This window comes from Artemia sp. Qi Xiang Cuo, chromosome 16, assembly GCF_049724085.1.
Source record: "Artemia sp. Qi Xiang Cuo chromosome 16, ASM4972408v1, whole genome shotgun sequence".
Classification (NCBI taxonomy): Eukaryota; Metazoa; Arthropoda; class Branchiopoda; order Anostraca; family Artemiidae; genus Artemia; species Artemia sp. Qi Xiang Cuo.
Window position 1 is genome coordinate 48,419,954 of NC_142809.1, and position 26,854 is coordinate 48,446,807.

A 26,854-nucleotide genomic window follows, 5' to 3' on the forward strand; every position below is an offset into this window, starting at 1 on the left:
TTTTGGTAACTTCTTGTATTTATTATGGTAACTTGTTATATGTCTTGGTTTTTATAGTTCAGTGTAAGCTTTATTTTGTTGTTAAATAGTTGGGCGAGCCCATCCAAAGGTGCTTACAAACTAATATACCATTTTCAGAGTTAGATATTCAAGTTTATAGATAATTCATATAATTCAAGTCCATAGATATTTCATGTAAAAAGTCTGTCATATAAAAAGACTATCCCTATCTAAGGGCCAAACGCACAATTATATACTTGTCTTTCTACAGGTTTATCAATATTTTCTATGAATCTCCCAGCGATTGGCTGTTCGACCACCCTGGAAACGAATCGTTTCTCTCGACTAGCCTTAGTTCCAAAAGTGCCCCCCTGGAACCGAACTTTCCTTGAAATATATATAGCAAACTCTGTTAACATGAGACCTGAAAAAGGCTTCTCGAATTTATCCCAAATACTTTACACTATTAACACAATTTAAATCCAGATCACTTTACAATTCACCCTCTTCTTAAATAGAACTACAATTCCTTATCATTATTTCCCTTCAGAATTTTGAGTTATTTAAAAAAAAAACTAGATTATCTTTTACATCACTTAAATCCTGACTGTAGCAAAAATTGATATTTTTAAACTGTGCTTAAAAGTTCTAGTATTATGGCGCGGAATATCCATGAAGTTAACATAAAATTAGGACATAAAAATTAAAAGAACAAACAGCAAAAACTAAATTAAAGTAAGCACTCATAAACATACACTGAGAAAAAAATTGTTTCTTTTTGACGGGGACTCACTTCGGCAGGATAAGTCTTTAAACTGTTCTTCCCTTCTCGGCCACAAAACCGGCAATCTTGACACTGTTTTTAAGTGAAAGCCTTTTTGTTTACTAGGTCTGCAGTCACTTGCAATTGTCCGTACACGTAAACATATAACATAGACTTAACAATAAATGTTATCGCGTTTTAATGTAGCGAAAGCATATCTTTGCAGAAAATCTATAAAAATGAGGATTGGAAATTATTCAAATTTTCTTAATAAAATGTGCTATAAAATTAAACTCAATTTTTATTACAATTAATCGATATATTGAGAGCAAAATGTTGGTAACAGCAGTAATGTTATCCATATATATAATTCCTATTAACTAAATATATGCACTATTTTATGAGAGATTTTAATAAAAGAACATAGTAGAACTTAAAGTTTCTCCTTGTTGTCTGCCAATACTACCTGAGATTGACTGAGGTTGAGATGAACTGGTATTATTTATTTCAGGATCATATTGTTAACTATTATTATCACCTTGGTTATCAAATGGACTGAAAATGGTTGCATCTTTGACTTTTTCCCCTGTTTGAAATTTACTCTGAATTTATTGAACAATTTTGCCCTTTGATCTATTCCCTAACTAGGCCTAGAAAAATTTAAAACTACTGGCATTCTATCCACATTAGGAGTTTCCCTCCAAACTGATTCACGAAAAACGCTTCCCTTGCTGTTCCTTGACCTATTTGGCAGCTGGCTGATTTCTACAGCTTTTTGGAACGTGGGGTTTCGCTGGAGGATCACTGTGGTATTTTCATAGGTTTTAGGAAGCGTGGGTGTACAGTGCGGTGCATTTGTTTTCTCTAAGTTCTTGTGGAAGAAAAACAGACTGGTAAAGCATTTTAGTAATTACATATGGCCCAGGAAACTTCCTGTCTAGGCCCCTTGCAGTGAAGTCCAGTACATATGTTAAGTCACCTGGTTTTAGTTCAGGCAATTCATGAACTGTTCTTCACGGGATTTTTTCATTTCTCGTGTGCCGATTTGGCGAATAAGAAATAGCGATTCGTATAGAGCGACTATGTAATCCTCGTGTCGAGTATATTCTGTCCTGTTAGGATGATTTAATTGTAAATCAAGAAAGGTAGTTGGTTGTCATTTGATACGGTAAAAATTTTGTGATTACGAAAATGCCGGTGTTGATAGCAAGCTGAATTTCGGGGAGATATTAGCTCCAATTACTTTGATCTTGGGAGCAAAGGCTCTGGCAGTAGCCTTGATTTTCTTAACTGAATTGTCACATTGTCTTTTAGATCGGGCGTTATATGGCGTGGTGCAGCAGTATTTAATATTCATGCTGGCTAGGAATTTTTGCATTTGTTCGGAACGATAAGTAGGATGAGAATCACTAATCAAGAGCTCGAACAAACCGAAGGACCTTATCATCTTTTCCCTAAGGAAATCAGAAATTGATCTTGCCGTTATGTCTTTTGACGGAGCTAATACGACGAATTTAGTATATTGCTCTATAAGTGTTACTATGTGTCGAGCTGGAGCACCAGCGTCAGTAGGTGAGGGTGGGAGGGGACCTGCGGTGTCAATGCTAACTATTCTAAGCGGATTCATTGCAGTATCTGTTTGCTTTAATATTGGATGTATGGACTTCGGTACCTTATTTCTTCTTAAACAAATATATCAGTTCCGACATACTGCTTTTACATTTTTTCATATATTGAAAAATACAAATTCCTTTTAATCTTTCAAGTGTTTTTTTCGACCGAGCCATGTGCTTCTAAAATTTCATTTGAGTGTACAAACTCAGTATAAGAATCCATAAGATTCCCAGGTCAAACAATTTTTGGTGTTATATTGATCCGAAGTTTTCCTAGTTGTTCCTGTGGATAATAATAGAGAGTTGTATTTGTAACCCGTAATCCGTCCATGATTTTGAGTAACCGTGGTTTTAAATTTCGCTATTTATTTTTGCTTTACTATGATTAGCGACCATCGTATCAACTTCGATCAATCGCTCTAGCTCCTGAACTGCAAGTTCCAATGTCTGAATATTTTTGGATATTACCACTCTATATAGTTTTGGGGGTAGCCCTTGCAAAAAGGTATTTAGGATGACTTTTTCATACAGTTGCCCCGAACCACTTCCGTATTTTGCCTCTACAGAAATGCGTATATTATCAAGGTATTTTTTTATATTCTGTGAAAAGTCAAAGCTCACTGTTCCGTGTTTTAATTTGTTTATGGAACTGATGTCCATAAACCTATCTTTGAATGCTTTTAACAAGTTATCAACCGTATTGTTTGGCAAGTTGGCGTTATTGCCTATGGTATGTTGTATCCGTTTTAGAAAGGTTAAGGCCTGGTCTTTTATTTATAGTAGGAGGATGTCGACTAACTCTCCTAGGTCTGTTTTTGTTAGTTGTACAAACTGGGTCAATTGGATATTAAATTCATCAATATCTGATTGACCATTGTACTCCTGGATAGATTTAGCTATTTCTATATTTTTCGCGACTAACTTTGCACTATTAATAAGTCATTAAGGTCGTCCGACATATTTTTTTTTGCGTTTTAATCAACGTAAAATAAATTTTATTTTTTCACTTATCCTATTTTGGGGAGGCTATTATCTCCTATGAGATATACATTCTCATAGGAGATGTATTCTCCTATGAGAGCACATCAATTTTCAGCCTTCACCAAAATGTCATAAGAATCAAATTCTAAAATATCACAAGCTTGTATGCTAACTTCCTAAGACAAACAGTGTTGTCAAAATAGAGTCAAATAAACTCAATCATGCGAAAAGAATTCTTATACCTTAGGATGATGATGCTGTATATGCATAAATGCTAAAAGAATCAACAAAGAATTTAAACTTCAAAAACAAATGCACTGAGTGCTAAGGAATCATTGGAATAAATTGTAAACGGCCTTGACTATACAATTTGAGCTAATACCGTACTTCTCAAGAAGGGCCTCAGGGGGACCAGATCGTGGAACCTCATTGACTGCTAGACGTTTGACAGTAATGTTTGTATCAGTCGAAAGGGCAGAAGCTACAGCGTCACCAAGACCACCCTCTGGATAATGATCTTCAACAGTGAGTATCTTGCCACCAACCCGCAGAGCATGAGCTCGAATGGTGTTGGCATCCAAGGGTTTAATGGTGAAAGGATCGATGACACACACATGGATGCCGTTCCTGGCCAGGGTATCAGCCGCCTTCAGACCTTCGTGCATAGTTATACCCGCTCCAATAAGGACAACCTTGTCAGCAGGGTTCTCTCGGACTACCTTGGCTCTACCCACTTGGAATTGTTCTTCATTATCATAAATAACAACGGTGGCTGGCCTAGATGTCCTAATGAAACAAATACCTCTTGTGTTGGCTGCCAGTTCACAGGCTCGTTCGCAGCTCACAGCATCACTGGGATAGAATACAGTGCAACCAGGGATAGTCCTAAACATAGCCAAATCTTCAAGCGCCATTTGACTCGGCCCATCTTCACCAATACTCACACCAGCATGTGATCCGACACAGTTAATGTTTGTCTGAGAAATGGCACCCATTCTGAGCTGATCAAAAGCACGAGTGAAAAATGCAGCAAAAGTAGAACAGAATACAACAGTTCGGTTACGACAAGCTGCACCAATAGCAACTCCAACTAAATTTTGTTCGGCAATGTAGCATTCAATGTAATTATCAGTGGAAACCTTCTTGATCTTTTCAGAATAAGTAGAATTCTTTGTATCACCGTCCAAGCCAATGACCCGGGAGTTGTTCTGTGCAAGTTTCATCAAAGCAGTACCGTAAGCAACCCGAGTGGCAACTGTCTCACCTTTTTTGTAAGTCGGCGCTGAAGATAGACGAATGTTTGTAATGCTAACTACTGGGGCATCTTCAACTGGAGACTCAGCAATTGGGGCAGAAACATTGCTGCTAGCTATACGCTCTTCAATATTCTTAACAATGCTAGCTGCCTTGTCACCTAAAGGTTTTCCATGCCAATTTTCATGATCAGCCACCCCATCTAGTCCATGACCTTTGAAGGTTTTGGCAATGATGGCAGTTGGTTTTCCTTTAGTTGCTGCTGCTTCGTCAAAAGCCTGTATTATCTCTTCAATGTTGTGGCCGTCAATAACAATAACATGATATCCAAATGCATCTGCTCTCTTTCTGTAGCTCTCGACATCATGTTGCAAAGCCGTTGGCTCAGACTGTCCGAGACGATTAACATCAAAAATAGCAACAAGATTATCGAGCTTGTAATGACCAGCAAAATGCATTGCTTCCCAAATGGATCCTTCAGCAGACTCTCCATCTCCAATCAAGCAGTAGCTTCTATAGGAAGCCTTGTCAATATTTTTTCCAACATATGCCATACCAGCAGCTACACTAAGTCCTTGACCAAGGGATCCAGTGGCAACATCTATGAAATTCAAACGTGGGGTTGGATGACCCTCCAAATCACTATCGATTTTCCTCAAGTTCATTAGTTCACTCTTGGGGAAAAGTCCAGCTTCAGCCCAAGCTGCATAGAGTATAGGTGCAGCATGCCCTTTTGAGAGTAAGTTACTATAGATTTTTAACCCAATTAATTTCCTTTAAAATGAGCTATTGAACAACCCTCTACGATGTTCCAGTGCCAAGCTATTTCTGGATACAAAAAAAAAGAAAAGAGAAAAAATATCCCGTTTGGGGAGAATAACGTGGTTAAAGTCAATTTTCTTGATTTTCAAGCCAATATATTTACCTTGCTGTTCAAGCCAAGGGACAGAAAGTATCCTATACAGGGGTTTCGGACAAGGCGGTTCTAATGGTGTACTTTTTGTTTTGATCTGACTCCTTTGTTAGGAACAATTTTTATATTTCTTAACATTGGACGTGATCGTCTCTTACTAGGTTGCTAGCTAAACCTGCAACCCGGATCCTTTAAAATGAGCCATTGAACAACTCTCTACGATGTTCCAGTGCCAAGCTATCTGTGGAAAAGAAAGAAAAAAAGAAAAAGAAAGAAAAAAATATCCCGTTTAGGCAGAATGTTGTAGTAGCTGCCACTTTTCTTGATTTTCAAGCCAATATATTCCCCTTGCTGTTCAAGCCAAGGGACAGAAAGTTTCCTATAAAGGGGTTTCGGACAAGGCGGTTCTAATGGTGTACTTTTTGTTTTGATCTGACTCCTCTGTTATGAACTATGGGTTTTTATATTTCTTAACATTGGACGTGATCGTCTCTTAATAGGTTGCTAGCTACCGCTGCAACCCGGATTATGACGTCACGGCGTAATGATTTTATTGACGTCAAGGCGCAATGATATTATTTCATGACGTCATCAGAAACAACAATATAATTTCGTGTTTTTCTATTCACGTCATAGCTCTAATATAAAGCTACGACATTCATTATTTATCTAGTAGGGTTTCAGACAAGGTAGTTCTAATGATGTACTTTTGTTTTGATCTTACTCTATTTTTAGGAGTTTTGTTATATTTCTTAGCATGGGACTGATCGTCTCTTACTAGGTTGCTAGCTACTGCTGCAACCCAAATTCACATATATATTTATTTATGAGAGGCAGCCTGGCCGAGTGGTCAAAGACACTGGTGTTAGCCACCAGTCTTTTCGGAGGCGTGGGTTCAAATCTTACTGCTGGTATACGATTATGTTTGAAAGACTGCAGTGTGAAAAGACATCAAAAATGCAGTTTTTGGTGGAAAAATTTATTCTCTTTTAGAAATAATTTATTTTAGTTACTATAGATTTTTAACCCAATTAATTTCTTTTAAAATGAGCTATTGAACAACCCTCTACGATGTTCCAGTGCCAAGCTATCTGTGGAAAAGAAAAAAAAAGAAAAGAGAAAAAAATATCCCGTTTGGGGAGAATAACGTGGTTAAAGTCAATTTTCTTGATTTTCAAGCCAATATATTTCCCTTGCTGTTCATGCCAAGGGACAGAAAGTTTCCTATACAGGGGTTTCGGACAAGGCAGTTCTAATGGTCTACTTTTTGTTTTGATCTGACTCCTTTGTTAGGAACTATGGGTTTTATATTTCTTAACATTGGACGTGATCGTCTCTTACTAGGTTGCTAGCTACCGCTGCAACCCGGAAAAAAAACACATTGTGCCCACATCGTTCTTTACTCAGGCAGTGCTAGCGCGCTGCCTATGATAATAAACTGATTACACACAGGAAAAAGCCTACGATTTTTTCTTCTTTTAAATAGTAAGAGACGAGTCTCAAATAATCAAGTAGCTAGCTAATTCCAAAGGTATTCAATTTTTGTTATTCCAATGATCGTTTTTTATTGTATATAGGTTTCAGCCATCTCTACAGCCATGATAGTATTGGAAATTACATAATCCCTATTTATGTTTTAGTTAACATAGGCAAGGTGTCGTTCTTTATTGTATAAGGACTAAGGTTCGTTCTTTCATGTAAAACTAGCAAAACATTTTTTAAGCCTGATGAAGATTTAACTAATGTGTCAAAAGTAAGGTTGCAAGTCGACGATTTTGTTTTGGCCTTATTATAATTGGTATGGTGAAATAATAATACGCATATGGCTCTTAAATCATACTTCTTTATGGTTCAATATGGTCTAGTGGCTAGGATAGTTAAGTTTCACTTAACAGGCTCGGGTTCGATTCCCGGGGTGGGAAAATTTTTAACTCTATAATCTTCGAACATTTGAACCTTTTATAATTTATAATGATGCATAATATAAATACTGTAATCTTAACTATAGTGAAGTTGCGTATGCAAGTTAGTATAGGGAAGAGTTCGATCTTTATCATAATTCGATTCCCGGGGTGGGAAAATTTTTAACTCTATAATCTTCGAACATTTGAACCTTTTATAATTTATAATGATGCATAATATAAATACTGTAATCTTAACTATAGTGAAGTTGCGTATGAAAGTTAGTATAGGGAAGAGTTCGATCTTTATTATAAAAGTTATGAGAAGCAGCCTGGCCGAGTGGTCTAAGGCACTGGTGTTAGACACCAGTCTCTTCGGAGGCGTGGGTTCAAATCTTACCGCTGGTATACGATTATGTTTGAAAGACTGCAGTGTGAAAAGACATCAAAAATGCAGTTTTTGGTGGAAAAATTTATTCTCTTTTATAAATAATTTATTTTAGTTACTATAGATTTTTAACCCAATTAATTTCCTTTAAAATGAGCTATTGAACAACCCTCTACGATGTTCCAGTGCCAAGCTATCTCTGGATACAAAAGAAAAAAATTAAGAAAAAAATATCCCGTTTAGGCAGAATGTTGTAGTAGCTGCCACTTTTCTTGATTTTCAAGCCAATATATTTCCCTTGCTGTTCAAGCCAAGGGACAGAAAGTTTACTATACAGGGGTTTCGGACAAGGTGGTTCTAATGGTGTACTTTTGAAGTTGATCTGACTCCTTTTTTAGGAACTATGGGTTCTTATATTTCTTAACATTGGACGTGATCGTCTCTTACTAGGTTGCTAGCTACCGCTGCAACCCGGATATTCAAATCTATGCTTAAGTGTACCAGTGTCTATTTTTTACGGAAGTTTTAGTTTAGGTGCAACCATGATTTTTAGTAATCTTCTCACATGTAATTAAAACCAAAAACAATCTTAACACTTTTCCTTGGTTGGGATGATAAAAGACAAATCCCAGTAAATAAGGCTGTGAAATCAGTCAAATATGGCACCATACCCCAGAGAAGCAACTATTCAAAAGATACATGTGTTATATTATCTTGTCAAAACATATGTGTTGCATCACTTGTCCACGTTGTCATTTATTTTATGTTTCTGTTACTGTTGGCTAGAGTTCGTTCTTTACTGTAATGACCTGACTCTTTTTTTAGGAGTTAGGGGTTTTTATATTTCTTAACATTGGACGTGATCGTCTCTTACTAGGTTGCTAGCTACCGCTGCGACCCGGACTAAATAAGTCTAATTATTAAGTATAGTTAAGTTGTCTATACATGTTAATATAGGCAAGAGTTCGTTCTTTATTATATACCTTGAACTGTTTGATTTATGTATCATATTGTTAATTTTACAACTTTAATTAATGACGTCATAGTCTAAGTGGCTAACACGATCAGCCGATAATCAAAAGGTTGGTGGTTCAAATCTAGTCGGGGTCGTGTTCTTTTAATTTTTAATTAAGCTAAAAAAAAAAACAAAATATTAAAATATAAATTAAAATAATTAAGTTGAGTATCTAATACAGTATAGGCAAGAGATCGTTCTTTATTATAACCATAATTGAAAAACATTGCTTTTCCTTCGCTGTTGATAGGTATGCTTGTATATATATTTTTATTGCTGCTACATAAACTGCAATTGCTCCTTCCAAAATTAATATACGAATTTTCTAAGAAGTACGCCTCCGTATATTCACTGTGTTGTCGAACATTTTCCATTGCATCTATAAACTGTTCCGCAGTTGCCAATCCATACCTTGGAAGCTTTTCGTTAAACTGACAACATTTCTTTTGGATATTGCTATGAAGCTTTGCCAAAGCATTTCTAGCCGACTTTTCAACAGCATCCGCTCTTTCAAAGAGAATTTTAATCTGTAATTTCGAATACTTTTCGTGATCCCGATAAAACATGCGTAAAATGTTTCTCAATTTACAAAGATCAGCCTGCATTTTTGCCATCTTCTTGTATTTCTGAATGTAATTTTTCCCTTTGTCCTTATGCGTTCTTCGGTACAACCTCGCAGAGAATTTAATTTTTTCATTATAGCTTTTGTCACCCCAGTATCTACCCATTATTCTGGTAGCAACTTTTTTCTTATGTTTGTTTCGGTAATCTATATCGTTATCATACCTTTCCTTGCTCTTTTGTTTCGCTGTCTCAATTTTCCCTTCTCGATACCCCTGATCCGTAAGATACCTCTGTTTTGCTCTGTCATATTTCATTTTCTTAAATCCTGGATCACAAGACATCTTAGTAGCAATCCTTACGCGTGCTCGAGCTTTATTGCGTTTGGTGGCATTTTTATCTCTTTTAAATAAACTTTTCTGATATTTCAGGATGTTAGCTTTATTTTTTGTGTAGTAAAGTTTTCTATTAGTAGAAATTTGGATTGTTCTATTTTGATATTGTTTTTGGTTATTCTTTCTTTTTTTCCACTCGCGTGAGATCATATTTTTTCAAGGTTTAAAATTATTAAGCACACAAAATCCCGTGTCGAGTATCTAAAACCTAGCATAAAACAAAACTAATTTTAAAATTTTCAGGTATTTATCTTGTTTGAATTACAAAATTAGTATTATTGGTTAGACACCATAAATATTTTTGCAGTTTACATAATAAGTTTAGTGATTCTGGACTGAAAACTAAAATAATTGCAATTATGAGACAATAATATGGAGATATGTACTTTACGGGTTACAAACCAAAAAAAGCTTGGTTCCAGGATACAATAAAAAATTTGAACTGAGATGAAAAAAAATTTCTTCCAGGAGACAAAAAGCAAAACTAATTTTTGAATTTTCATGTATTTTTGTTGTTTAAATTAAAAAATTACTATTACTGATTAGGTATCATAAATATTTTTGCAGTTTACATAATAATTTTAGCGATTAAGCCAAAAAAGAAAATTTTGGTTCCAGGAGTTTCGGTTACTATTGAGACAAGTAGCTATTATTACTATAGAGTTCATTACATGGACTGTTTTATTGCTTCAAAATTCAAATATCTTTGAAAAGACTGCAGTATGAAAATACATCAAAAATGCAATTTTTTTGACAAAATTGATTCTACTTTAAAAAGTATTTTATTTTTAAATACAAAAGTGACTAGATGTTGCAATTTCCTTTAAAATGAGCTATTATACAGCTCTCTATGATTTTCCAGTGCCCAGCTAGCTGAGCAGAAAAAAAAGCGGAAAGAAAAAAATATCTCGTTTGTGGAGAATAACGTGGTAAAAGTCAATTTTCTTGATTTTCAAGCCAATATATTTTCTTTGTTATTCAAGCCAAAGGGCGGTAAGTTTCCTTTATAGAGGATTCGGACAAGGCGGTTCTAATGGTGTACTTTTTGTTTTGATCTGACTCTTTTTTTAGGAGTTGGGGGTTTTATATTTCTTGACATTGGAGGTGATCGTCTCTTACTAGGTTGCTAGCTACCGCTGCAACCCGGATACTTTTCGTGATCCTGGTAAAACATGCGTAAAATGTTTCTCAATTTACGAAGATCAGCCTGCATTTTTGCCATCTTCTTGTATTTCTGAATGTAATTTTTCCCTTTGTCCTTATGCGTTCTTCGGTACAACCTCGCAGAGAATTTAATTTTTTCATTATAGCTTTTGTCATCCCAGTATCTACCCATTATTCTGGTAGCAACTTTTTTCTTATATATTTTTCTGTAATCTTCATCATTTTGATAACGCTCCTTGATCTTTTGTTTGGCTGTCTCAATTTTTACTTGTCGATACACCTGGACGGTTGAATACCTTTGCTTTTGGTTTTTCTTATATTTGATGCGGTAATCTTCATCATTGTGATAACTCTCCTTGATCTTTTGTTTGGCTGTCTCAATTTTTGCATGTCTATAATCTTCATCATTTTGATAACACATCTGGCTGTTTTGTTTTGCTCTCTCAATTTTTACTTCTCAATACGCCTGGTCGGTTGAATACCTTTGCTTTTCACTTTTCAAGATACTATCTCTGTTGTCTGTGTAGTACTGTTTTTTTAACTTGCGTGCAGCTTGCTCTGATCTAACCATTATCTAATTAACGGTTGAGACCATTTACATCTTTGTCGTTCTTAAGTAGTAATTATGACGTCACGGCGTAATGATTTTATTGACGTCATGGCTCAATGATATTATTTCATGACGTCTTCAGAAACCACAACATAATATCGTGTTTTTCTATTCACGTCATAGCTCTAGTATAAAACTATGACGACATTCATTATTTATCTAGTAAGGTTTCAGACAAGGTAGTTCTAATGATGTTCTTTTGTTTTGATCTGACTCTATTTTTAGGAGTTTTGGGTTTTTATATTTCTTAGCATTGGACTGATCGTCTCTTGCTAGGTTGCTAGCTACTGCTGCAACCCAGATTCACATATATATTATTTATGAGAGGCAGCCTGGCCGAGTGGTCCAAGGCACTGGTGTTAGCCACCAGTCTCTTCAGAGGCGTGGGTTCAAATCTTAACGCTGGTATACGATTATGTTTGAAAGACTGCAGTGTGAAAAGACATCAAAAATGCAGTTTTTGGTGGAAAAATTTATTCTCTTTTAGAAATAATTTATTTTAGTTACTATAGATTTTTAACCCAATTAATTTCTTTTAAAATGAGCCATTGAACAACTCTCTACGATGTTCCAGTGCCAAGCTATCTGTGGAAAAGAAAGAAAAGAAAAAAAATATCCCGTTTAGGCAGAATGTTGTAGTAGCTGCCACTTTTCTTGATTTTCAAACCAATATATTTCCCTTGCTGTTCAAGCCAAGGGACTAAAAGTTTCCTATACAGGGGTTTCGGACAAGGTGGTTCTAATGGTGTAGTTTTGAATTTGATCTGACTCCTTTTTAGGAACTATGGGTTTTTATATTTCTTAACATTGGACGTGATCGTCTCTTACTAGGTTGCTAGCTACCGCTGCAACCCGGATTTAATTCAGCTATCAATAAATCCATAACACCGATACTAACTGCAAAATTCCAATTGACAGTATCGATTCTTTTTGGTTATTTTAGAATCAAGTTTTGTAAGCTTGCTTGGCGCAGCGGACAGTGCGTCGGAATACTAATCCAACGGTTGCAGGTTCGTTTCCTGGCGAGGATAAGTTTTAACAAATTAGTCAATTTTAGATTTCAACAAAACTCCTATTAATAACAAATGCATTCACTGGATTGACTAATAATAGCTCTGCATAGTCCCCATTTATGATTAACTAGACTGATCATTTGTATGACATACCGTAGAGAAGCAACTTTTAAAAGACATTTGCTTCAAGTCATCTTGTCAACAGATTATGTCAGTTAATACTGTCGTTCTTTACTATAAACTACTTCAGATCCTCTTGACTGACATTGATCTTTTATGCATTGTTCTTTACTAGGATTCAGCCATCTCTACAGCCATGACACTGATGGAAATTACATAATCCCTATTTATGTTTCAGTTAACATAGGCTAGGTGTCATTCTTTATAATAAAATTTTAAAATTAGTTCGGTTTTATGCTATATTCTAACTACTCGATACGGTCTCTTATCTTCTTAAACAAGTAACAAGTATTTTTGAAATGCTCTAAATAGTGAATAAAGCGCTTCGTATTACGTCTATTCTAAGGGACCAAGAAATATAATAATTTTCAACTCAACTGGGTGAATTAGGAAGTGGTGCTGGCAGAGGAAGAGAAGGTGGTGGAACTATCCGTGAAGCTGGTGGAGCTTTTGGGAATTCTTTTAGGAGTTATGGGGTTTTATATTTCTTAACATTGAGCTTTATCGTCTCTTACTAAGTTGCTAGCTACTGCTGCAACCCAGATTACAGCTATCATAGGCTAGGTGTCGTTATTTATTGTAACAACCCGGATAAAACCCCCCAAAAATTACTGCATTTTACATAATAATGGATAATTATATAAGAAACCAAATTGAGAAATACAATTTATGATGAACTATATCGGTCCTTTATATAATTTTGATCTGACTCCTTTTTTAGGAACTATGGGTTTTTAAATTTTTTTAACATTGGACGTGATCGTCTCTTACTAGGTTGCTAGCTACCGCTGCAACCCGGATTACAAACAGGAAAAAGCCTACGGCTTTTTCTTCTTTGGAATAGTAAGAGACGATCCTTAAATAATCAGACAGCTAACTAGGTTAATAATTTGTTCTTTAACACAAACTTCATTAATCGGATATTTTAATATATTCTATATGATCTAGAGGATGGGATAGCTCTCACCCAGTAGGTTCGAGATCAATTTCCGCATGGGAAATTTTTACTTATGATGATTTCTTAAGGAACATAGCTAAAATTTCTTAATATAATAAAAATAATTTGTTTTCATTACAAAAGGTTTTGAATCCCATTAATTTCCTTTAAAATGAGCCATTGAACAACTCTCTACGATGTTCCAGTGCCTTGCTATCGGTTGAATTACTAACATATACTATAATTAAGTGGCGTACAAAATTTAGTATAGGCTGGAGGTCGTTCTTTATTATAACTAGTGGTGTACTTTCTGTTTTGATCTGACTTCTTTTTTAGGAGCTATGGGTTTTTATATTTCTTAACATTGGACGTGATTGTCTCTTACTAGGTTGCTAGCTACCGCAACCTAGGCAGCCTAGGTTGCGTGGTGTACTTTACTGTAATGGTTTGTTCTTTACTAGGTTTCAGCCATCTCTACAGCCATGATACTGATGGAAATTACACAATCACTATTTATGTTTCAGTTAACATGGACTAGGTGTCGTTCTTTATTGTAAACTACCGCTGCAACCCGGACTATGGACTAAAGTTCGTTCTTTAATGTAAAAATTCGAAGATCGAGCCTTTATGTAACCAGGATTAAAAAATTATTATCATATCTTATATGTAACTTTTATTTTATAAGTGTTCGATAGTCTAATGGTAAGTATACCCACTTGTTACCTGGGAGAAGGGGGTTCGATTCCCCGTCGGGGAGAACTTTTAATTTGTTGAATTAAAAGCACTATCTTTTCAATTTAAAATTTAAAAAAGAAACTTGTTTATTTACATTTTCGCTAAAATAATGAAGATAATATGAATGAACCACAGTGTTCAGTTTCTTTGGACTTGAGTTCATTTTTTTAACTATAAATACAAACAGCAAAAAGCCTAAGGCTTTTTCTTCTTTTAAATAGTAAGAGACGAAACTCTAACAATCAAGTAGCTAACTAAGTCCAATGTATGGAATGGTTTGTTATTTCAGTTAATGTAATTGATTGAAACCATTATGTAGTTATGAATGAGAACATTTACAGTTCCGACGCTTCTTATATAGTAATTATGACGTCACGGCGTAATGATTTTATTGACGTCATAGCGCAATGATATTATTTCATGACGTCTTCAGAAACAACAATATATTTTCGTGTTTTTCTATTCACGTCATAGCTCTAATATAAAACTATGACGACATTCAATATTTATCTAGTGGGGTTTCAGACAAGGTAATTCTAATGATGTACTTTTGTTTTGATTTGACTCTATTTTTAGGAGTTTTGTTATATTTCTTAGCAATGGACTGATCGTCTCTTACTAGATTGCTAGCTACTGCCGCAACCCAGATTCACATATATATTTATTTATGAGAGACAACCTGACCGAGTGGTCCAAGGCACTGGTGTTAGCCACCAGTCTCTTCGGAGGTGTGGGTTCAAATCTTACCGCTGGTATGCGATTATGTTTGAAAGACTGCAGTGTGAAAAGACATCAAAAATGCAGTTTTTGGTGGAAATATTTATTCTCTTTTAGAAATAATTTATTTTAGTTACTAAAGATTTTTAACCCAATTAATTTCCTTTAAAATGAGCTATTGAACAACCCTCTACGATGTTCTAGTGCCAAGCTATCTCTGGATACAAAAGAAAAGAGAAAAAAATATCCCATTTGTGGAGAATAACGTGGTAAAAGTCAATTTGCTTGATTTTCAAGCCAATATATTTTCTTTGTTATTCAAGCCAAAGGGCGGTAAGTTACCCTTATAGAGGTTTCGGACAAGGCGGTTCTAATGGTGTACTTTTTGTTTTGATCTGACTCCTCTGTTAGGAACTATGGGTTTTTATATTTCTTAACATTGGACGTGATCGTCTCTTACTAGGTTGCTAGCTACCGCTGCAACCCGGATTTTTGTTTTGATCTGACTCCTTTTTTAGGAACTTTGGGTTTTTATATTTTTTAACATTGGACGTGATCGTCTCTTACTAGGTTGCTAGCTACCGTTGCAACCCGGATAACTCAAAAAATCAAGTAGCTAAGTCCAATGTATGGAATGGTTTGTTATTTCAGTGATCGTATTTTAATGTAAAACTCCTTGTTTAGGAGCTATGGGTTTTTATATTTCTTAACATTGGACGAGATCGTCTCTTATTAGGTTGCTAGCTACCGCTGCAACCCGGATTAAAAAATTATTATCATATCTTATATGTAATTTTTGTTTTATAAGTCTTTGATAGTCTAATACTAAGCATACCCACTTGTTACCTGGGAGAAGGGGGTTCGATTCCCCGTTGGGGAGAACTTTTAATATGTTGAATGAAAAGCACTATCTTTTCAATTTAAAATTTAAAAAAGAAACTTGTTTATTTACATTCTAGCTAAAATAATGAAAATAATATGAATGAACCACAGGGTTCAGTTTCTTTGGACTTGAGTTCGTTTTTTAATTATAAATACAAACAGGAAAAAGCCTACGGCTTTTTCTTCTTTTAAATAGTAAGAGACGAAACTAAAAAAATCAAGTAGCTAACTAAGTCCAATGTATGGAATGGTTTGTTATTTCAGTGATCGTCTTTTAATGTAAACATAATTGAAAAACATTGCTTTTCCTTCGCTGTTGATAGGTATGCATGTATATATATTTTTATTGCTGCTACATAAACTGTAATTGCTCCTTCCAAAATTAATATACGAACTTTCTAAGAAGTACGCCTCTGTATATTCACTGTGTTGTCAAACATTTTCCATTGTATCTATAAACTGTTCCGCAGTTGCCAGTCCATACCTTGGAAGCTTTTCATTAAACTGACAACATTTCTTTTGGATATTGCTATGAAGGTTTGCTAAAGCATTTCTAGCCGACTTTTCAACAGCATCCGACTTTCAAAGAGAATTTTAATCTGTAATTTTGAATACTTTTCGTGATCCCGGTAAAACATGCGTAAAATGTTTCTCAATTTACGAAGATCAGCCTGCATTTTTGCCATCTTCTTGTATTTATGAATGTAATTTTTCCCTTTGTCCTTATGCGTTCTTCGGTACAACCTCGCAGAGAATTTAATTTTTTCATTATAGCTTTTGTCACCCCAGTATCTACCCATTATTCTGGTAGCAACTTTTTTCTTATGTTTGTTTCGGTAATCTATATCGTTATCATACCGTTCCTTGCTCTTTTGTTTGGCTGTCTCAATTTTCCCTTCTCGATACCCCTGATCCGTAACATACCTCTGTTTTGCTCTGTCACATTTCATTTTCTTAAATTCTGGATCACAAGGCATCTTAGTAGCAATCCTTACGCGTTCTCGAGCTTTATTGCGTTCGGTGGCATTTTTATCTCTTTTAAATAAACTTTTCCTATATTTCAGGATGTTAGCTTTATTTTTTGTGTAGTAAAGTTTTCTATTAGTAAAAAATTTGGACTGCTCTATTTTGATAGTTTTTTTGGTTATTCTTTCTTTTTTTCCACTCGCGTGAGACCATATTTTTTCAAGGTTTAAAATTATTAAGTACACAATACCCCGTGTCGAGTGTCTAAAACCTAGCATAAAAAAAAACTAATTTTTAAATTTTCAGGTATTTATCTTGTTTGAATTACAAAATTAGTATTATTGGTTAGACACCATAAATATTTTTGCAGTTTACATAATAAGTTTAGCGATTCTGGACTGAAAACTAAAATAATTGCAATTATAAGACAATAATATGTACAATAATACGTACCTTACGGGTTACAAACAAAAAAAAGTTTGGTTCCAGGATACAATAATAACTTTGAACTGAGATGAAAAAAAAATTTCTTCCAGGAGACAAAAAGTAAAACTAATTATAAAATTTTCATGTATTTTTGTTGTTTAAATTAAGAAATTACTATTACTGATTAGGCATCATAAATATTTTTGCAGTTTACATAATAATTTTAGCGATTAAGCAAAAAAAGAAAATTTTGGTTCCAGGAGTGTCGGTTACTATTGAGACAAGTAGCTATTATTACTATAGAGTTCATTACCATGAACTGTTTGATTGCTTCAAAATTGAAATATCTTTGAAAAGACTGCAGCATGAAAATACATCAAAAATGCAATTTTTTTGACAAAATTGATTCTACTTTAAAAAGTATTTTATTTTTTAATTACAAAAGTGACTAGATGTTGCAATTTCCTTTAAAATGAGCTATTATACAGCTCTCTATGATTTTCCAGTGCCCAGCTAGCTGAGAAGAAAAATCAAGCGGAAAGAAAAAAATATCCCGTTTGTGGAGAATAACGTGGTAAAAGTCAATTTTCTTGATTTTCATTCAATATATTTTCTTTGTTATTCAAGCCAAAGGGCGGTAAGTTTCCTTAATAGGGTTTTCGGACAAGGTGGTTCTAATGGTATATTTTTTGTTTTGATCTGACTCTTTTTTTAGGAGTTAAGGGTTTTATATTTCTTTACATTGGAGGTGATCGTCTCTTACTAGGTTGCTAGCTTCCGCTGCAACCCGGACATAGTAATATCCAAAAGAAATGTTGCATGTTTAGTGAAAAGCTTCCAAGGTATGGACCGGCAACTGTGGAACAGTTTACAGATGTAATGGGAAATATTATACGTCACTGTAAATATATGGAGGCATAATTGTCCTTTACTTAGTTTCAGCTTAAATTCGATGATCGAGCATTTATGTAATACTAACTACATCCAACGACTATGACGTCACTGATCAATATTGTATATAAAGAATTAATCTTATTTTAAAAAATAATTAACTTAAAAAAAATTAAGTACAAATAGCACTAGATCTAGAGATTTTCTTTAAAATGAGCCATTGAACAACTCTCTACGATGTTACAGTGCCAAGCTATCTGTGGAAAAGAAGAAGAAAGAAAAAATATCCCGTTTGTGGAGAATAACGTGGTTAAAGTCAATTTTCTTGATTTTAAAGCCAATATATTTTCTTTGTTATTCAAGCCAAAGAGCGGTATGTCTAATGGTGTACTTTTTGTTTTGATCTGACTCTTTTTTTTAGGAGTTAGGGGTTTTTATATTTCTTAACATTGGACGTGATCGTCTCTTACTAGGCTGCTAGCTACCGCTGCAACCCGGACATTGATCAATCTTGATCATGAAATTATATTTGATGAAACTTACAAATTCAGCATTTACGATGAATCCTTTCGGTCCTTTCATGTACTTGTAGCTACCCCTGGCGCCACCGTATATCAGTTACTATTGGCGAGAGATTGTTCTTTACTTTAATTTTGTAATACCGCTGTATCCCTAATAGCAAACAGGGAAATATTACAAACAGGAAAAAGCCTACGGCTTTTTCTGCGTTGAAATAGTAAGAGACGAACCTCAAACGATCAAGTAGCTAACTAAGTCCAATGCATGCAATAACTTTTTATTCCAATGATCGTCTATTAATGTAACATATCAGTTACTAAGGGAGAGAGATCATTCTTTACTGTAAAATCTCAAAGAATAAGGAAGCTAACTAAGTCCAATGTATGCAATGGTTTGTTCTTCTAATGATCGTCTTTTAATATAATATTTTTAACCCCATTAATTTCCTTTAAAATGAGCTATTGAACAACTCTCTACGATGTTCCAGTGCCAAGCTATCTGTGGAATTACTAACCTATACTATAATTCAGTGGCGTATAAAATTTAGTATAGGCATGAGGTCGTTCTTTATTATAAATCGTATCAGGAGTTAAAGTTGGGGGGCTGCCGCCCACTAAAACCCCCCGCTTTTGAAAATTCTTGTGTTAAGGCTTTTAAAGATTTTAAGATTTTCGTTTTTCGACAAAAAAAAATTCTGGGAAAGAGCTGGAATTTTTGGAAGCTTGCATTCGGTCTTGTCAGGTTAAGAGGTCTATTTTGATCTAATTTAATAATGAAATACTATGCTTTTAGGAATTTCAAAAATTAACATGGGCTCTTATAGGAAAACGAGGTTTTTGGTAAATGTAATTTCGGGGGATAATTGTTTTCGGCCTGAAAATATCAAAAGGCCCTAACAGGTCGAATCCTGCTTCGAATGAGTCCTCATTCACTCAGATCCATTGCCAACTGTGGCCTATAGGCGTGGCTGATAAAAAAATAATTTAATGAACATTAAGTGGCTATATTTGGTTTTTGGAAAAAAGGGAAGAAGTGATTGGATTGAGATATGAAGATAAAGTCGGAAGGGGGTGAAATTTTGCATGTTTCTTAGTTTGAGCTTAGGCTACGAAATGCGATCACCGCCGTCTCTCTGGAACCTCTAGGACCGGAAATCGCTTAACATTGTGGTGGGTCGCCTCTTTAAAGAGGCGCAAGTGTGCCTCCTTGATAATTAGGTTAGCCTGAGTGAGAAAAACTACTATGAAGTTATATTTTAATTAAGTATTTAATACATAGAGGCTGTTAGGTTAGTATTTAATATAAGTATTTAATATAACGTGTTTTTGGGCTTTCCATAATAGTAACGTGTTCCATAATCTGTTTTAGTTTCCACAATTTTGCGACTAAAATATAATATTTTTATCAGATTTTGGTATTTTTTATTATGATTAACCTAACTTCAGTTCTTGAGTGTGGTCGTTATAACACGTAAGAACCTTTTCCTCTTTTCACATTGTTGTTAACAGAAAAAATGAATGGAATACCGTATTTGGAAAATGTCAACATTTATGACGACAAAGCTAAAATCAAGCAAGGCTCAGATTTGATTGTTTTAAATTATGTTTGATCATGTATTTGAAAAAAGAACATACAAAGTTGTATGCTCACTGTCAATGGTGATATCGCTGATGGATGTAGTAGACCCTCTTTGGTTTCATGTAACCTTTCGACATAACAGAGAGTGCATGTGTTAGAATCATATTTTTGCGATAGCACAATGTTCGACTCATTCTCCATCGAATATTTTTCCTTCTTTTCAATATTTTTTTTTTATATATTTTTCCTTCTCTATTGTCTTTTTCTCTTTTAATATTATTATTGACAGAAAAGGTGAATCGAATGAAAAAATGTCAACATTGGAAAATGTCAGCATTTATAACGACAAAGCTAGAATCAAGTGAGGCTTAAATTGGATCGTGCCTCAAATTCTGTTTTGATCGGTTGTAGGGAAACGGCAGACAGTATACATATTGTCGCAGTTTATATAATAACTTTTGTGATCTTGAACTGAGAACTAAAATAAAATAAAATTCTCTTGTCGAAAGACAAACGCGTATAAATACCAGGGGGGGGGGGTTTGAACCCCCCCCCTGGATTCGGCCTTGCAACCCACGATTATGATCAGCATTTATCAAGCTTGTACATAAAAATGCAGGTTTTTTTGTAAAACATGATTCTATTTTTAAAACTTTTTGTTTTTTAATTACAAAAGGTACTTAAAGTAGCAATTTCTTTTAAGATGAGCTATTCAACAGCTCTTTATGATTTTCCAGTGCCCAGCTATCTGGGTGAAAAAATAACAGAAAAAAAGATGCTCTAGATGCCGAATATCGTGGTTAAAGCCACTTTCTTGATTTTCAAACCAATATATTTTCCTTATTATTCAAGCCAAGGGCTGTTATTTTCCTAAATAAGGGTGTTGGAAAAAGCAATTCTAATTTTGGACTTCTTTTTGGATCTGACTGTAGTCTTAGGAGTTATGGGCTATTTTGTTTTTACTACGAGATGTGAATGTCTCTTACTAGGTTGCTAGCTACCGCTGCAACCCTGAACTTTCACAAGATTACGCCACCGCTTTTTGCTTTGGCAATTGGACTTTTACTAGATTCAAGCTATAGCTACTACTATGATGATATAACCACTCCTCACACCCATACACGCTCTTTATTGTAATTATTGTAACTATGGGTTTTTATATTTCTTAACATTTGACGTGATCGTCTCTTACTAGGTTGCTAGCTACCGCTGCAACCCGGTTATTACAAACAGGAAAAAGCCTACGGCTTTTTCTTCTTTGAAATAGTAAGAAACGAACCTCAAACGATCAAGTAGCTAACTAAGTCCAATGTATGCAATAATTTTTTATTCCAATGATCGTCTTTTAATGTATAAAATTGCTATAAAGTTCGTTAAAACGATCTGATAGACAATACTGATGGTTAGAGTTTGGTCTTTAAGTTATCATATACTGTTAAAATTCTTTCACATTTCTTGGTGTAGTGGTTAGCACTTAAGACTTTGAATCCTGCGATCCGAGTTCAAATCCTGGTGGACGGTTGTTATTAAATGTAGCTTACTTATACTACCATTTAGGTTTCTGCTGTAATTCTTTCTTTTTAAAATTAAATTAGTTGCTATCGCCTAGAGTTAGTTCTTTACCACATCGTAATAATTTGTTTTATAATAATAATTAATTTTGTTAATTAAAAAAGGTTTCTATATACAGCAGTTTACTTAAAAATGAGCCATTACACAGCTCTTTACTATGACAACGAACCGTTTGATTTAATACTTAAGTTACTATGGGTTAAAGTTCGTTCCTTATTGTAAAATTAAATAAAAAAAACAAGTTTTTTAAACTGAAAGTAAGGAGCGACAATAAAACTTAAAACGAACAGAAATTATTCCGTATATGAAAGGGGCTGTCCCCTCCTCAACGCCTCGCTCTTTACGCTAAAGTTTTTTATTGTGTTAAAAAATAAAGTTGTGAGACAGAGTCAAACTTTAGCGTAAAGAGCGAGGCGTTGAGGAGGGGACAGCCCCTTTCATATAAGGAATAATTTCTGTTCGTTTTAAGTTTTATTGTCGCTCCTTACTTTCAGTTTAAAAAACTTGTTTTTTTTATTTAATTTTTGAACGTTTTTGAATAAATTCAGGTTTTGATCTTGGCTCACCGTACATGAATAATTAAAACAACATTTTCATATTAATTTACTTTTATTTAGTTAAATGGCTTTCTCGAAACTTGTTTAATTATATTTACGAACGTTTTTATTAGTAATAAATATACGTAACTTACGAATTAACTTACGTAACGAACTTCTATATTCATATATATTTAATTTGTTTATTAGGGGGTTCGCCCCCTAGTCAATACCTTGCTCGTTAAGCGAAAGTTCGAATTTTGTTCCAATTCTTTAAAAATGACCGCTTAATCACAAAGGCCGTTAATTAGATTAATAGCTCTTATGAAAGTACTAAAAAATCTTTGGCTTAAAGAGCGAGGTATTGACTACGGGGTGAACCCAATCATATATGTAATATTTTCTGTTCGTTTGAAGTTTCGGTGCTGCTGCTATTGCAGTTTAAATAGTTGTTTTTTTATATTAAATTTCTGATCTTGCTTTAAATAATGCTGGGAAGTCCGGCGTCCCCTTCATAGCACTGTCCCTTCCCCTATGAACACTTCCTTCATGGAAAGATCCTTCCTCATAACCCCCGAACCACCCCCCCACTACCAGGAAAAATATCCCCTGAAAACGTCTGTATACTTCCAAATCACCAATACTATATGTTAACATTGGGTAAAGTTCATAACTTTCAGCCCTCCCCCGGGAATTTCGGGGGATTAAGTCATCCTAAAAGACATACTTATTATATTTTCGAACGTGCTGAACAAAATGGCTATCTCAAAATTTTGATCAGGTGACTTTGGGAAAAAAATGAGCGTGGGAGGGGGCCTAGTTGCCCTCCATTTTTTTTGGTCACTTAGAACTTTTAATTTCCATTCCAATGAGCCCTCCCACGATATTTTAGGACAACTGGGTCGATACGATCACCCCTGGAAAAAAAACAAACAAACAAATAAACACGCACCCGTGATCTTTCTCCTGGCAAAAAATGCAAAATTCCACATTTTTGTAGATTTGAGCTTGAAATCTCTACAGTAGGGTTCTCTGATACGCTGAATATGATGGTGTGATTTTCATTGTGGTTCTATAGCTTTTAGGGGGCATTTCTTCCTTTTTTCAAAAATAAGCCAAATTTTCTCAGGCGCCTAACTTTTGATGGGTACAATCAAACTTGATCAAACTTATATATTTGATATCAGCATTAAAATCTGATTCTTTTGATGTATCTATTTGTATCAAAATACCGTTTTCTAGAGTTTCGGTTACCATTGAGCCGGGTCGCTCCTTACTTACAGTTCGTTACCACGAACTGTTTGATCAAGCCAATATATTTCCCTTGCTGTTCAAGCCAAGGGACAGAAAGTTTCATTTACAGGGGTTTCGGACAAGGCGGTTCTAATGGTGTACTTTTTGTTTTGATCTGACTCCTCTGTTAGGAACTATGGTTTTTTACATTTCTTAACATTGGACGTGATCGTCTCTTACTAGGTTGCTAGCTACCGCTGCAACCCGGATCTGAAAATACATAGATTTTGATTTATGTACAAAAATCAAATATTTTTGAAAGACTGCTGCATGAAAAGACATCAAAAATGCAGTTTTTATTTGAAAGTTTATTCTCTCTGAGAAATAATTTATTTTAGTTACAAAAGATTTTTAACCCAATTAATTTCCTTTAGAATGAACCATTGAACAACTTTCTACGATGTTCCAGTGCCAATCTATCTCTGGAAAACAAGAAAAAAAAATATCCCGTTTAGGCAGAATGTTGTAGTAGCTGCCACTTTTCTTGATTTTCAAGCCAATATATTTCCCTTGCTGTTCAAGCCAAGGGACAGAAAGTTTACTATGCAGGGGTTTCAGACAAGGCAGTTCTAATGGTGTACTTTTTGTTTTGATATGACTCCTTTTTTCGGAACTATGGGTTTTTATATTTCTCAACATTGGAGGTGATCGTCTCTTACTAGGTTGCTAGCTACCGCTGCAACCCGGATAGCAATCAAGTAGCTACTAAGTCTCATATATGCAATAATTTTTTATTCCAATGATTGTCTTATCATGTAATTACAGTAGCTTTATAATAAATAATGTTCTTTACTGTAATAAAAATTGACAAACACCATTTATGATGAGCTATATCGGTCCTTCATGTAATACAGTAATTATTAACTATACCAATCGTTTATGTAAAATGATTGCAGTTGCAGTTGCAACAATGATACTGCTAAAATGACTAACCATGGAAATAAATTTTCAAAAGATATTTTTCTCATATTATCTTTTCGAAAGATAACACACGTTTTTCTTTCGGCGTGTATATAATTATTTATTTAAATACTTCAATTACTGTTGGTTATTATTCGTTCTTTAATATAATCTCTTACTAGGTTGCTAGCTACCGCTGCAACCCGGGTAACATATAAAAATATTAAACTTTTCAGTTAGTAAAGCCTGAAGTTCATTCTTTATTATAAAATAAATTACAAACAGGAAAAGCCTACGGCTTTTTCTTCTTTGGAATAGTAAGATACGATCCTAAAATAATCAGGCAGCTAACTAGGTTTATAATTCGTTCTTTAACATAAACTTCATTAATCGGATATTTTAATATATCCTATATGGTCTAGAGGTTGGGATAGCTCTCACCCAGTAGGCTTGAGTTCAATTTCTGTATGGAAAATTTTTACTTATGATGATTTCTTAAGGAACATATGAAATTTCTTAATGTAATAAAAATAATTTGTTTTAATTACAAAAGGTTTTTAACCCCATTAATTTCCTTCAAAATGAGTCATTGAACAACTCTCTACAATGTTGCAGTGCCATGCTATCTGTTGAATTACTAACCTATAGTATAATTAAATTGCATATAAAATTTAGTATAGGTAAGAGGTCGTTCTTTATTATAACATATCAGTTACTATGGGAGAGAGATCATTCTTTACTGTAAAGATCGTCTCTTACTAGGTTGCTAGCTACCGCTGCAACCCGGATTAACATTGGGCGTGATCGTCTCTTACTAAGTTGCTAGCTACCGCTGCAACCCGGATCTCAATTTTTACTTCTCGATACGCCTGGTCGGTTGAATACCTTTTCTTTTCTCTTTTCAAGATACTATCTCTGTTGTCTGTGTAATACTGTTTTTTTAACTTGCGTGCAGCATGCTTTGATCTAACCATTATGTAATTCACGAATGAGACCATTTTCATCTTTCTAGTTCTTAAGTAGTAATCATGACGTCACGGCGTAATGATTTTATTTCATGATGACGTCATGGCGCAATGATATTATTTCCTGACGTTTTCAGAAACCACAACATAATCTCGTGTTTTTCTATTCACGTCATAGCTCTAATATAAAGCTATGACGACATTCATTATTTATCTAGTAGGGTTTCAGACAAGGTAGTTCTAATGATGTACTTCTGTGTTGATCTTACTCTATTTTTAGGACTTTTGGGTTTTTATATTTCTTAGCATGGGACTGATCGTCTCTTACTAGGTTGCTAGCTACTGCTGCAACCCAAATTATAAGAGGCAGCCTGGCCGAGTGGTCCAAGACACTGGTGTTAGCCAACAGTCTCTTTGGAGGCGTGGGTTCAAATCTTACCGCTGGTATACGATTATGTTTGAAATACTGCAGTGTGAAAAGACATCAAAAATGCAGTTTTTGGTGGAAAAATTTATTCTCTTTTAGAAAAAATTTATTTTAATTACTATGAACCCAATTAATTTCCTTTAAAATGAGCTATTGAACAACTCTCTACGATGTTCCAGTGCCAAGCTATCTGTGGAAAAGAAAAAAGAAAAAAAGAAAAAAATCTCTCGTTTAGGCAGAATATTGTAGTAGCTGCCACTTTTCTTGATTTTCAAGCCAATATATTTTCCTTGCTGTTCAAGCCAAGGAACAGAAAGTTTCCTATACAGGGGTTTTGGACAAGGCAGTTCTAATGGTGTACTTTTTGTTTTGATCTGACTCCTCTGTTAGGAACTATGAGCTTTTATATTTCTTAACATTGGACGTGATCGTCTCTTACTAGGTTGCTAGCTACCGCTGTAACCCGGATACAAACAGGAAAAAGCCAATGGCTTTTTCTTAATTGGAATAGTAAGAGACAATCTGGGTAATACCTATGATAATGACGTCATTGATCAATCTTGATCATGAAATTATATCTGATGAAACTTACATATTCTGCATTTACGATGAACCATATCGATCCTTTTATGTATACTTGTAGCTACCCCTGAAGCCACCATATATCAGTTACTATTGGCGAGAGATCGCTCTTTTCTGTAATGTTTGATTACTTCTCGATACGCCTGGTCGGTTGAATACCTTTGCTTTTGTCTTTTC

The 26,854-nt window shown here is 34.7% G+C and overlaps 1 protein-coding gene across 1 annotated transcript in view; it reads right to left on the reverse strand.

Annotated features, from left to right (window-relative positions):
• Positions 1-3,474: 3,474 nt before the first annotated feature.
• Positions 3,475-26,854, reverse strand: part of LOC148943030 (transketolase-like protein 2) — a 60,904-nt gene continuing 37,524 nt past the window's right edge. The window contains exon 4 of the mRNA XM_089102423.1: positions 3,475-5,358. Within this exon, the coding sequence (XP_088958549.1) occupies positions 3,690-5,358 (1,669 nt within the window). The 3' untranslated portion in view covers positions 3,475-3,689. The remainder of the gene's footprint in view (positions 5,359-26,854) is intronic.